At 37.2% G+C, this 14146-nt stretch overlaps 1 protein-coding gene across 1 annotated transcript in view; it reads right to left on the bottom strand.

Moving 5' to 3' along the window:
- Window positions 1-14146, bottom strand: part of PsGEF (Protostome-specific GEF) — a 278552-nt gene that overhangs the window by 94322 nt on the left and 170084 nt on the right. The window contains exon 15 of the mRNA XM_085823244.1: window positions 12003-12034. Coding sequence (XP_085679370.1) covers window positions 12003-12034 — 32 coding nt within the window. The remainder of the gene's footprint in view (window positions 1-12002; window positions 12035-14146) is intronic.

The raw sequence follows: 14146 nt of genomic DNA, 5'->3' as shown, positions 1-14146 counted from the left end.
ACATAAAATTTAATTTTGCTGACATTTCAAACTAGTGCGCTGTTTCCCAAATCTTATTTTTTCTCGTGACTTCAAAACTCGAAACTAATCCACCTCGCATTAACTGACGTCATTGCAAAGTTATTTCTGAAAACAGGCGGTAGCTTTATCGATTTACGCTCCACAACCTGAAGATAAACACCTACATCTTAATTAGCAGTTTTCAAGGAACACAAGAAGGTGCCAATAAAAAAATAACTCCACTTACATGACTTCATATATTCCCTAGCAGTTTAAGGATTTGTTAAAGTTTAGCTTCCGCTGCAGCAGTATTTTAAAAGAATTAGTAAAATTTAATTTTTTTAAAGATTCCGCAAATTTATATAAAGAATAATATTTTATGAACAATGGATTTCAAGCATTTTTCCTCGGATTATCAATTAGTTATATACTTATATTATATTCTTTCATTTTTAACAATTGGTTTCGTGGAAGTAGGACAAAACGATAAACTATTCATTATTAAAATCGTTACCATTTCAAATCATCACATACTGCTATATTACTATTTAATCATTACAAATTAAATTACTATTTCAATCAAAATTAAAAGCATTGGAATTTGCCATTTGAGTATGGGATAGATTTCGGTATCATAAAGTATGATATGAAAATCAATTTTTAAGCGTTAGAGGTTATAAAAAATCCTAATAAAAATTATTATTCGCCGCCCAGACGGTGCAGTGATTAGGGGAGTCGACTGAGATACTAAAGGCCCAGTTATGGAAGCAAGAAAGATGAAAAATATGGAACGCTTTCGCCGGGAATCGAACCACGGGCCTCTGGAATACGCGCTCAGAGTGCAGGCCACCACACCACGAAGGCATGCGAAGGAGACGGGAGAAACACCTTATATACTCCCGCTTTTAAAGGGCGACTGGGGTTTTTAGGGAAACCAATCGCCAAATCCTAGGTGTGGAGAATCGTCATCCAACAGCCTGTTAGTTCGGGCTCCACTGTAGAGACATTAGGTATTTTGGGAAGCAGGAAAGATGAAAAATATGCAACGTCTTCGCCGGGAATCGAACCACGGACCTCTGGAATACGCGCCCAGCGTGCAGACCACCACACCACGAAGGCGTGCGAAGAAGGAGGGAGAAATACCTTTTAAAATTATTTACAAATTTGTTTGTTGCTTGGATAGAATGAAATAATTTCATTCATACTGAAATGTTTTTATACATTTGCTTTTCAGGAATACATAGAACTTTTGAATTTTGCTTTGGCTGCAGCCCGCTCATCTGGCGGGCTTCCCCGCTAGTATAATCATAATGTCTGGTAGTTCTTTAATGTTCACTTACTAAAATTTGCCATTAATGTTCAACCTTATTTTCATTATTGCTGCCTTGAACGTATGTGATCCAGGAAGAAAAGAAAAAATCATCCGCTTTCAGTTTTTTTCAGATGTTTATGTACTGGAAGTTCATAATCTACTTATTCTAGAAATGATTTGTATTCTTCCTTCGTAAGCAAGAAATACTTAACATGTTGTCTGGATAAGAACGCTCAGTGAATTAGAAAGTAAGGTTGAATCAATGAATGCAAATTACATGGATTGGATAAGAGCTGATTGAAACGAAAGAGAGTAGGGACATTTTATTCGATTACAATTACTGACAAGAATTTTTGTAGTACTTAATTTTTTCATCTTGGTAAGATCTTGTTTCTTGGAAATATGATTAGTTAAAAGAAGAATTTTTGAGAATATACATTTATAAGTTTATAGGTTGTAGGGTTTATATTTATTTTAACTAACATTTATTTTAAGTTTAAACTATCTTTCCAGTCAAGCCTTACTTTCCCCTGGAACTGCCAATGCCAGAATATGTAATTTGAGTAGAACGCGCAAGGATTCAAATTATCAGCGGAAGTATTCTGATTTAAATAGAAGGAAACGAGTTCGGTGTGATATTCTTACCTAGCAAGCGCGGAGGTAGTTAGCGAGAATTGAAGAACCCCGCGTTGCGGCCTATGTGCTTGGCGGGAAGTAGTGGTAATTGTTCCAGTGAGCTTCAAGTCTGCTGAATTAGCAGCGGTATTGTAAAACGCGGTGAGTTAGTTATTTTAGAGAACCTCGTAGTTAGAATCTTGTCTTTAGTTTCTTTTCAGGTTATTATTTTTATTTGACTGCCGAGTTGGCACCGTCTGTAAGCGTCAAGAGAACGCAATTGTAATTTATTACGTTGAATAAAAAGGGACTTAAACCCTTCACAAGGCTCTATCTTTTATACAAGTTTTCACAGTCACCTCTTGGTTGCGTGCAAGTTGGAGGCGCGCAACGTTATATTGGCGCCCGAACACTTATCGAACTGAAATGGCCGAAAACTGGATGGAAGCCGCTGGACAACACCAAGAAATGACAAGTCAGTTAGAAGAATTTGGATACCTGGTCCAGACTTTGAGAGCATCAATCAAGCCAAATGTCCATTTCGACGGAAAAAATTCGGTGGCGGTATTTTTAGAAGGTCTAGAAAACCACTTTCAGCTCTACCCTGTGTCTGAGAGACAAAAAGTTGCCATCGCCACATCAGCACTAAGAGGACAGGCCGCGCTATGGTGGAAAAATATAGGCAAATTTCTTCTAGGTGAATTTGGAAGCCCGACGTATACATTTGAAAATTTCAAAAAATCGTTAGTAAAGGCCTTCCCCATAGTGAAAGATCGCGCACGGCTGGAAGCCGATCTATATAGTTTCTACCAACGGGATACAGCACAATTGACGGACTTTATTTTACGAAAAATCAAGCTAACGGATATGCTGTATGGGAAAAAACCCGATGCGGAGATATTTGAAATAATATTACCAAGATTGTTACCCGCTGTCCAAGACTACTTTGAAATTAGAAACCCAAGAACATTGCAGGAACTCTTCGAATTGGCGGTGAAGTTTCAAAATCGCAGAATCGCGGAAAGAGCGAGAGGGGAAACATATTCTCAAAGTACCCGAAGGAAGGAGGAAACCAGAAATGGAAATCGCTCGTATGGGGGAAAGAACTATCAAGCTAACGCATCGAAGCTCGAAGGTCAAGGCCCAAAAAGAAAATTTGAAAATAAACATCCCCGTACCCAGAAGACACAGATTGAAAGGAAAGCTTTAAACGACTAGAGGGGCCTGTGAAAGGGAGGGTCCAGACCTCGGAAGTTTTAAAAAAACCCTCAAATAAACATTTAAACACGGTCATCGTAAAAAACTCACAGCTACCAATTATACAAGTCCTGGTTGGCGATGTACCAGTAGAAGCCCTCATCGATACAGGAGCAGAAGGAAATTTTATGAGTGAAAAGTTCTTCAAAAAGAATTTTTATAGGATACGACTATTTAAAACCAGAAATACGGAAATTATAGCAGCGCAAGGAAAAACATGTCACTGCATCGGGAAATTATCATTAAACTTACAGGTAAAAGAGGAAAATCTCAAAGTATTAATTTTTGTGGTGAAACACCTGCAACACTCTCTTATTTTAGGTATGGACTTTCTAAGGGCCGCGAGGGCCAAATTAAATTTTCAAGATAGTTCCGTGGTGTTGGAGATGGACCAGAGGGTGGTGGAACCTGTGGAGACACCTGAAGTGGACCTTAGCCATCTGAATGACCAGGAAAGTAAAGCAATACAGCAAGTGGTGAGTAATTTTTCTCATTTGTTTTCAGAAAAACCAGAAAACTGCCAAATCGTGACTCATAAGATTCAATTAAATGCCGAAAAACCTTGTAGGACTAAACCGTATCGTTATGATAAACAAAAAGACCTAATCATCGAAGAACATATTCAGGAGATGTTAAAGAATAAAATAATAACGCCCATAAATAGTGAGTAGAGTCCAGTCGTACTATGTAGGAAAAAGAACGAGTTTCCTCCTTCGGATAAAAGGGCTTGGAGGTTTGCTATTGATTACAGAAAACTAAATAGCATTACTAAATTTCCAGTTTACCCTTTGCCGGTTATAGACGAGATCATTTGACAGATCAAATCGACAAGATATATGTCTACTTTGGACTTAACGTCTGGCTACTATCAAATAGCTATGAGACCCGAAGATATACACAAAACCGCGTTTATAACAAAATCGGGCACTTATGCATTTTTACGCATTCCCTTTGGGTTGTGTGGGGCCCCATCAACATTCCAGAGAGCTATGGACATTGTTCTAAAGCCTGTCCTAGGAAAATCAACTTTAATTTATCTAGATGATATAATTATAACGAGTAGTACGTTGTAACAACACATTAATGACCTCGAACAAGTTTTTAAATTATTAAAAGAGGCCGGTCTTACAATTAACGCCTCAAAATGCAAGTTCGCAACTAAAGAACTTAAATATCTCGGTTATAAAATTTCGCAAAAGGGTATAGAAACGCAAGATTCAAAAATAAAAGCTATTAAGAATTTCCCACCGCCCAACACCGCCAAGAAACTTTCGTCTTTCCTTGGATTATGTTCTTACTATCGATCTTTCATAAAAGATTTCGCTAATATTGTTGAACCACTGTTAGTAATCAAAAGAAAAAAGAGTAAATTTACGTGGACAGCGGAAGCTAACACAGCTTTTGAAAGATTAAAAGAAGCGCTTATTAATGCCCCTGTTTTAAAATTCCCTGAGGGGGACGAAAACCTGGAAATTGCAGCAGATGCGTCAGACTATGCGGTGGGTGCGGTTCTTATGCAAAATAACCATCCGCTGGCATTTTTTAGTAAAACATTGAATCAGACACAAAGGAATTATACAGCTACAGAAAGAGAAACATTAGCCGTATTAATGGCTGTACACAAATTTCGAGTTTATTTCGGCAAATCGCCAGTAACAGTCTTTTCGGATCATGCGGCTGTTGGTAGACTTTACTCGGGAAAAAACCTAACGCCCAGGTTAATAAGATGGGCTTTAAAACTCCAAGAATATAATATCACAATAAAATATAAACCGGGTAAGGAAAACAATGTAGCTGACGCACTTTCTCGTATAAAACTGGACGATGAAGGAAATGAACTTAAATGCGCTGTGTTGACTTCAAAAATTTTAGATTCTAGAGATACGGTTATTACTGAACTGAAAGCTGATCCTGAATTTGGAAATATCTATGCTTATTTGAAAGACCCCGAAAGCTTTGAGCATACAGATATCGATGCGATAAGAAATAGAGCAAAAAACTATGAAATAATAGATAATTTATTATTCTATACGAAAACAACAAACGAAAATCTTGAGTATAAGCCAGTCATCCCAGCCTCGCTTCGATTAAGCATTTTGAAGGAGTTGCACGAAGAAAAAACAGCGGGCCACCTCGGGGTCAGAAAGACTATAAAAAGGGTACGCAAGGCGGTATATTTTCCGCAATTATACAAAATAGTAACGGCGTATGTCAGGTCCTGCAATCAATGTCAGTTAATAAATCATATTAATTACAGCCCGGCCGGGTACTTAAATAGCATTCGCGCTACATTTCTGAATGAAATTTTAGGCATAGATCTCCTAGGTCCCTTCCCCCAGAGCGAGTTAAATAAAAATCGTTTTTAGTAATAGTAGATCATTTTTCAAAATGGATAGAAATTGTTCCACTTAAACGCGCGTCAGCCAAAACAGTCGCAGATGCATTCTTACACAGATACATTTTAAAATACGGTGCACCGATAAATGTTATTAGCGATATAAAACGCCGTGAAGCAGATTTTAAAGTTGGGGTAAAGTATTGAAGCGGAAATTTTCTTTATCAAGTGCCCCAGACAATTTTACGGCAAAGCTAGCTCCAAAGTTTGAAGGCCCCTATGTAATTCAGGAAATCAAAGGGGTAGTATTATATCTTAAGAACGACAGAGGGGAAATCTGTAAAGCAAGTCCCGACCAGGTGAAAAAATACTATAATCCAAATGATTTTGAAATCCTTAAAAGTTTCTTGCAGGACTCAAGTCTAAACGAAGTAGAAGAATCAGAGACTACAACAACTATTCCACCACCCAAGAAACAGAGAACTGAAGAGAGACCTAGCACTTCTACAACCCGGACGTCGGTATCAAAAAGAAAAAATGATTTTCAAACTCCGGCGTTTAAGAAAAACAAAAATACAGATGAACCGGGTAAAGAAACCGTGGTAAAGAGAAAAACACCACCTACAAAGGATAGCAGGAGAAATTACACATCAAGGAGAACGCGCACACGGCCACAGAGTCAGGTGCCAGCAAGGCCGCCGTTCCGGAAACTGAAACGCCAACAGGAGGCACAAAAATACGAGGAACAGAAGAAATTCAAGAAGGACTCCAGACCGGAGGACGTCAAGACCAGCCGTCCCAGAAAGAACGGAAAGGGCAACAACCAGACGATTACTCCGCCAAGAGGCCAGCATGTAGAGGACGCAAAAGAAAAAGCAACGTGGACGACACTCGGAGATCAATAAGGAGAAGATTGACATCCATGAAACCTCTAACTTGGGATCAATTTTGCCAAAAACGGATGACGGAGTTTCAAGCATCGAAAACTCAAAGATAAGTTAAACCTTCTATAATTTTTTTTTCTCTTTTGTTCCGAAATGTTATGCATAAGTACGAAGTTCTATGTTTTGACGAAAGTCAATATGTCTCGGTTGAGACTTAGTTTTGTTTTACTTTATTTAGCTAAGGCAAAAGTATTATTTTCTTTAAGTGTAAAAGCTAAAAACAAGCATTTTCTGTTGGTCGAAAGACTAATTCTGTTATGTTAAAGACAAAATTTGGCCGAAGATAAAAATAACTTCGTATTCTTGTATTAATAAGAATTTTACTTTCAGTGCCGCCAGCTTGGCGAAGATTGAGTAAAGTAAAAATTAATTTTCTCTTATTCATTTTATGGTAAATTGTAAAAAGCATATGTATTAAAAATTTGTAAATGTATGTAAATACTTGAAGGTTATGTAAAAGTAGAATTTAGTCTAGAAGCAGTCTAGATTGTAGATGCTAAAAGTGAATGCTTAAAAGCAATGAAGTCAAAATTTAAGTATTAAACTGTAAAGTCATGCTTTAGAGCGAAAGCCTGCATGTTTAAAGATGAATGATGGGGAAGTTAGAATGAATGTGTTTTGTAGGGTTCTCCACCTACATTTGAATTTTTAAGAATATTAAAGTAGCTCATTGAGTTGTAGAATGTGGAGTAAGGTGTGTCTATTTGGTTGTTGAATTCTAACAAATCATGGTGGTTAGGGGAAGTGTTGTAAGACTAAAACACGAATATTCCCGTTTGACACCACACACGGTGGAGAGCCAGGGTAAAGTTAAATTAATGCTTGAAAAATTGAATGAATGTGAAGTAAGCAATAACTAAGAAAAACGAATCGTTTAAAAACAAAAATTTATTGTGTCGAGAAAGTGTAAACTATAATGTATGTAGAAAGATACTGATACTTATTCCTTCCAGATGCTAGAAGGAAAGACCAAGATTGATTGATGAAGTCCAGGAAAAGTTGCTGTAAGAAGAAAGCTTTGTAACGAGCAACAGAATTTTAGTATATAATTGTTACATAAGATTTTTTTTTTGTTTTGTGTAAACGAGGTTCTCGCCAATTAGTTCAGAATTAGATAAACTTACAACGGGTCGTTGGTAGGACCTGCTTCCAAGTTTTCCAAATTCTGGCAGCGGCAAATGTAGGGTTTATATTTATTTTAACTAACATTTATTTTAAGTTTAAACTATCTTTCCAGTCAAGCCTTACTTTCCCCTGGAACTGCCAATGCCAGAATATGTAAATTTGAGTAGAACGCGCAAGGATTCAAATTATCAGCGGAAGTATTCTGATTTAAATAGAAGGAAACGAGTTCGGTGTGATATTCTTACTTAGCAAGCGCGGAGGTAGTTAGCGAGAATTGAAGAACCCCGCGTTGCGGCCTATGTGCTTGGCGGGAAGTAGTGGTAATTGTTCCAGTGAGCTTCAAGTCTGCTGAATTAGCAGCGGTATTGTAAAACGCGGTGAGTTAGTTATTTTAGAGAACCTCGTAGTTAGAATCTTGTCTTTAGTTTCTTTTCAGGTTATTATTTTTATTTGACTGCCGAGTTGGCACCGTCTGTAAGCGTCAAGAGAACGCAATTGTAATTTATTACGTTGAATAAAAAGGGACTTAAACCCTTCACAAGGCTCTATCTTTTATACAAGTTTTCACAGTCACCTCTTGGTTGCGTGCAAGTTGGAGGCGCGCAACGTTATAAGGTATTATATTTATCGATAAAGGAGATGTGAAAATGTGTAAAGCTCTAGTCACGATTTGAACACTAAATTTCTCGATACTATCTGGCGTACTATCCAATTGCATTACGAAAATACTCGGAAAAGAGGGAGAAAATATCTTATATAATTGCCCTTTTAAAAGGCAAATGGGAATGAGGAGGACTTATCGTCCTCCATTTTTTTTTAAATTCGGGTGCCACTTCTAAAGTCGTTAGGTTTATCGATACTGGAGACATGAAAAATCTTCAATGCCATTTCCGGTATTCGAACACTGAACTTCCGATCCAGTTACACAACAAGCACTCGCAGAAAGGAGGAAGAAAATACCTTATAGGTTGATACAACAAATATTTTAGAGATACAACTAAAAATGGTTTTGTGGGGAAAAAAATTTTGAGAATCAAACAAAAATCAGATATCTACTGGCAATATCCTATAAGGTATTTTTCCGTTTTTCTGGCATGCTTTCCTGGTGTAAGGGTAGCACACTTGGGGCGTACTCCAGAGTTCGATTCGTGTCCAGGAGAGGGCACTGCACAGTTGTTACATCGCTTGCTTTCAAGTAATTTAATGACTCTATAGGGGAGCCTGAACTAAAATGTGGGGCACAATGAATCGTCACCACCAGGATTTCGCGACTGGGTCCCCTAATCTCCAGTAAACCTTTGAAAGGGGGTGTATATGACACATTTTCTTTCTCCATCCGGCATGTCTTCATGGTGTAACGGTAGCACACTTGGGGCTTATTCGAGATATCCAGGCTCGAGTCCCGGCGAGGGCATTGCTCATTTTCCATGTCTCCTGATTTTAAAAAAAATAATGACTGTACAGTGGCACCCGATCTAAAAGGTGGTGGATGATGATTTTTCATCAACAGGATTTGGCGACACTGTGTCGCGTAATTCCCAGTCACCCTTTAAAAGGTGGAATGTATAAGTTATATTCTCTCTCCTTCCAGCATGCCTTCGGGAGGTAGCACACTCGTAGTGTAGCGGTAGCGCGTATTCGAAAGGTCTGGTGTTCGATACGCAACGTGAGCACTGCACATTTATCACGTGACCTCCTCCTTTCACGTGTCTTTTTCACGTGGAAATAGCTTAATGACTGTACAAGTGGCACCGGAACTAAAAGGTGGTGGACGATAATTCGTCACCACTAGGATTTCGCGATTAGATCTCCTAATCCGTAGTTTCCCTTTAAAAGAGGAAGTATATAAAGTATTTTCTCTCTTGTTCCAGCATGCCTTCGTGGTGCAATTGCTTCAAAAATAACTGGTGACTCTCCAAGCCTATCAATCATTTACTAACAAAGTTACTGAAAGAGTGCTAAGGATATCATTTGTTGAAAAATGTTAAACTTTTAAGATTTGGAAAACTATCTGTGTGTTATAACATGTCAGGAATGAATATCTGTAAGACAACAATAAAATATCAATCCAGCCAGCCAGCCAGACATTATCAGCATTATCTGATAATAAATACTTTTCCTTAATAACGGGTATATGAAAAAATATTTTTTTGAGTTCACAATTCTGCAGTTCCCCATTTAATTCAGCGTAGAATCTTTGGAAATTACGTTTCAACTAATTGTACTTATAAACCGTATTCGTGCTAAAAAAATAATCGACAAACGCTAAAATAAAAAGTACGAGCGTAAAAATCGGAACTCAAACACATAGTTTACGTATAAGGCAGAGGTTTTAATGCCGAACCAAAACCAACATAAAACGCAGTCCCTCAGTCGCATCACAAAGCCTTATAAAGGGGCCCGCCGGACCTATGCTTTGTATATTAACAAGCAGCGATAGTTCTGTATAATCCGAGATAGTCCATGCGAAACGCTTGAGCCGAAAACACCATTTGCACGATGAAATGCGTTGGAGGGCTATCGGGATGTTGCAAGTTGGTGTAAGACAATTCGCTGCTGCTGCGAGAGAGTTGAATGTGCATTGCACTGTCATCAAAAGGCTGTGGAATTGCTACCAAAGGGGTCAAAAACCAGTGTAGAAGACATGGGTCTGGACGCCGAAGAATTACTGCAACCTCAGACGATCACTTCCTATTGCTATGCCGTAGATCACTAACAGAACGACAGCTGGTGTCGCATCGCTCTGCTGCTGCGGGATATTCCATATGCCGCCAAGCTTTGTCGAATCGCTTTGTATGAAGGTGGACTGTATGTCCGACGACCTGTGATTTATGTTCCTATGTTTCCATCGCATGTCAGAATGCTGTTGAATTGGGCCCGTAAAGCATCGCAGTTGGATACCAGAGCAGTGAGTTTTGGTACCCTTTATGGATGAGTTATCATTCGACAACCAAGAATGATTTCCGAAGGGCAATGATATAGCAAAAGTCAGGGACACATTATCGGGTGCCAAACATCTTGGAAAGGGAACATTGCAGAGGAGGAGGCTTACTTGTATGATATGCAATAGCAACGATCGACTCTTAAGTTATTCTTGGTGGTTCTTTCACAGGCGTTTGATATCGCGACAAAATTTGAAACCTTCTTGGGCGTCCTTTAATCGCTGTAATGGTTACCGACGCCATCTTTATAGAAGATAATGCCTGTTCGCAAAGCGCTCGAAAGGTGCGGAGTTATCTGTAGAATGAAACGTTCCACATCTTTCATGGCCTGATAGATCACCGAATCTGAATCCCATAGAACAAGAGTGGGACATGTTGTGATAACGGAGGGCATGTCATAATGTGCCGCGAGACATCTTCCACCCCAGCTCAATCACATCACAACAACAATGCATTACTATAGGAATGGGCGCTACTCGCACAAAAACCGATCAACGACACTATTGCCAGTTTGCTTCGCCGATACCAAACATGTATTTCAGCTTAAAGGGGGCTATAACCATTATTAGCGTGATGTTTCCATTGCACATCCTTCCGACTTATTTGGTCTTTCGCAGTGTGAAGGTCGTAATACGCTTTTGTATCATTGGTTTTTGTTTGCTTTGTGATATAGTAATGTCACATCAACCTCTTGGATCAGTTTCACACATATTCATTAAATAGTTTTTCTTTTATTCTGTGTTTTGTTCCTTATTTATTCCTTTGTTGCTTATTTTTTTAGTAAGAGCACATACAATTAACTTTAGTTTTCAAATCAAAGTTCTCTTTCTAATTCCCTAAAGCACCCTAAAGATTATATTCGAATAATTAAATTGATTTTATAGGTTACACCCCTCATATGCATTTTCATCTTTAAAATAATTCAAACTCTTTTTTCACATATAGCTTCCGTGTTTTGAAAATAAGTTATATCATAAAATATTGAAAACTAAATGTACCGATACTTTCGAAAAAAGAAATCATTGATAGATTGAATGAAGGTTATGTAATTTTTTTAATAATAACTGAGTTTTAGGGATTGTTTCGAATTCTTAAAAAGAATCACCTAAGCTACCTCTTATAAAGCAGATATTTATTAGAGGAGAATATGAACAGTAATTAAAGACATTTTGGACAATAATCATTATCTACACTGCTAATAGTTTTTTCTGCACAAAATTTCAGTATCAACGAGATCTTCTTATAGTCTTAAATAAATCTTTGTTCTTAAATTATAAGAATAAAGTTCCACAAATACGGTACATGAATATAAAATACCAATAGTTTTGAATCATAGCTTCACAGTAATCGCCTTTACAGACTTTCTTTTGCAGAAATTTTCAACAGCGAAGCTGGAAATTCAAAATTCTTTATATAAAAGTTAAATAATCAAATTATAATCTCTGTTTAATTTATAGATAATGGTTACTTACCTCCACGGCAAATAAAATGCGAAATTCTGTATCTGAAAATAAAAACAGCTATTATAATATTATACTACTTTGATTAAGTAATTTTAAAACTAATGAGAGAATGGAGAAAGCTTATTGCGTTAATAATGCATTTACTTAGTGAAATTTACTAACACTCTTCTGCTTTTTGTTTTACATTTGTACAAATTTTGCAAATTTGCAGCAGTATGTAATTTCTTTGTTAAACATGTATTGTTTATTCAGTTATTCACTTCTATAAACCTCGTGGCATACTTTGTGAAACACTAGGAGTTTCGCATTGGGTGCAAAACCTACTCCTTTAACTTGTACGAAGTAAAAAGGAAGTATTGTAATCGCGAAACGTTTCAGGCAGCATATTTAAACGAAAATATTGACCGCTATCGAATGCAATTTAACGATGTATTTGCGTGATATCTGTACGTAAAGACAGAATAAAAGTCTCTTTTCCTCCAAAAAAATTATTAATCTGCTTTGAAATGAATTCTAAAGAGAATTTTTCGAGGCGTCTGTGCGTGCGTACGTACGTATGTATCTCGCATAACCCAAAAACGAGTAGCCACCGAACGTTGAAATTATGTATACAGGACTGCTATAACATGTAGATGTGCACCTCGTATTTTGTTTGCAATGGGCTGCACCAAAAGTATATAAATATATGTATTCATATATCCACTCTGTTACTCGGCTCAGTGATCTCAGTTTCTTTATTCTTATATGTTTGTGAATTGTGTATTTTTTGCTTTAAAAATTATTGAATTATGTTGTTCTTATCTTCCGGTTAAGGTTTTTATGCCTTTAGTAAATCTGTATGCAATATTTTTAGAAATATCAACAATTTAAAAGTTGTTTAAGTGCCACTAAGCCTAATATTTTATTCCATGGCGGTCATTGCTTGTTTACGTTTGAAACAACAGAATAATAAATTTGTTCCCAATCTAGAAAAATTAAGCTTCGCAATAACAAAGATAACGCCTTCTTTTATTATTGCGAATTAAATCATGCTTAATCCATTCTGGAATTTACTCGAGGAAATAAGTGTTTTAAGATTTACTTCATAATTTTCAATACAGACATCTTGAGTTTAAATGTATTTTTACCTTCTCGCGAAGTGAGAACTGAAATAATTGAATTCAAAATACTGAATCGTCTGTAAAAAACTGTTTCTTTTTTGTTTTTGTCGTTCTTTGCTTAATTTCTTTTATACATCGTTTTAGATTTATTATAGTATTTGAATAGATCATGTAGCAACGATTAGATAATTCCTAAGGATATATAAATTTTGTGCATTCTGAGTTATGATATGAACGAAATATAACGCTTTTAAAGGAACCTAGCGCCAGAGTGTTGCTATGGTAAACAAATATAGTGAATTTTAAAGAGTGCATTTATTCTATTGTGATTTATGCGGTTTCAACGAAATAGATTAAATTCAATCCAATACGTTTAAATGAAATGCAAGAAAAAAATGCCTAAATTTAATATTCCGTACAAGGAAGTCATGTGGTGTATACAGCAGATTTTTTTCTGTGTGTGTGCATGTCATCGTAATGCCACGCTATCATGCTACCTGGCACGTTACAGTTCTCCGAAATTTTGCTATATATATTACATTCCTCTCTGCAGAGTGATAGATTAGTATATTTATTTCATTTAATAAGATCTCTAATTGATGTGATTCATGATCCATTTCACTCTTATAATTCATAATATACCCGCCACATGACCACAAACATTTTCAGTAATAATAAAAAGACGTTTTCTTGCGCCATATCTTACATTCCCTGCCGCCTAATCGGCATAGTGGTTAACGTCGTTGACTGCCATATCGAAGAACCGGGTTTAGAATCCCGGAGAAGGTATGGATGTTTGTCAATTATAGTGTCCGTGCGACATGAGGTCACCTAAATATGCGGCGAGCCAAAATTTCTCTCGAGAGCTTGGTGGTAGGGAAAGAGGGGATGGAAGATCATTGGATCCGTCCCCCCAGGATGCTTTCCATCAAAATTGGGGGCGTAACTGAGATAAATCGCACTGTCACCTGTAAGGTGCTCAAGGCTTTTGCCAACGAGAGGTGTAAACTTTCGCTCCTTGCAAAGATGAACTTCGTGGGCTTGGGCTGACTA

The sequence above is a fragment of the Stegodyphus dumicola genome, chromosome 9, assembly GCF_044657685.1.
Source record: "Stegodyphus dumicola isolate Sdum_Otavi_A_Nest chromosome 9, ASM4465768v1".
Taxonomy (NCBI): domain Eukaryota; kingdom Metazoa; phylum Arthropoda; class Arachnida; order Araneae; family Eresidae; genus Stegodyphus; species Stegodyphus dumicola.
The sequence above is the reverse complement of the archived record's forward strand: the minus strand, read 5'-3'. Positions and strand labels throughout refer to the sequence as shown.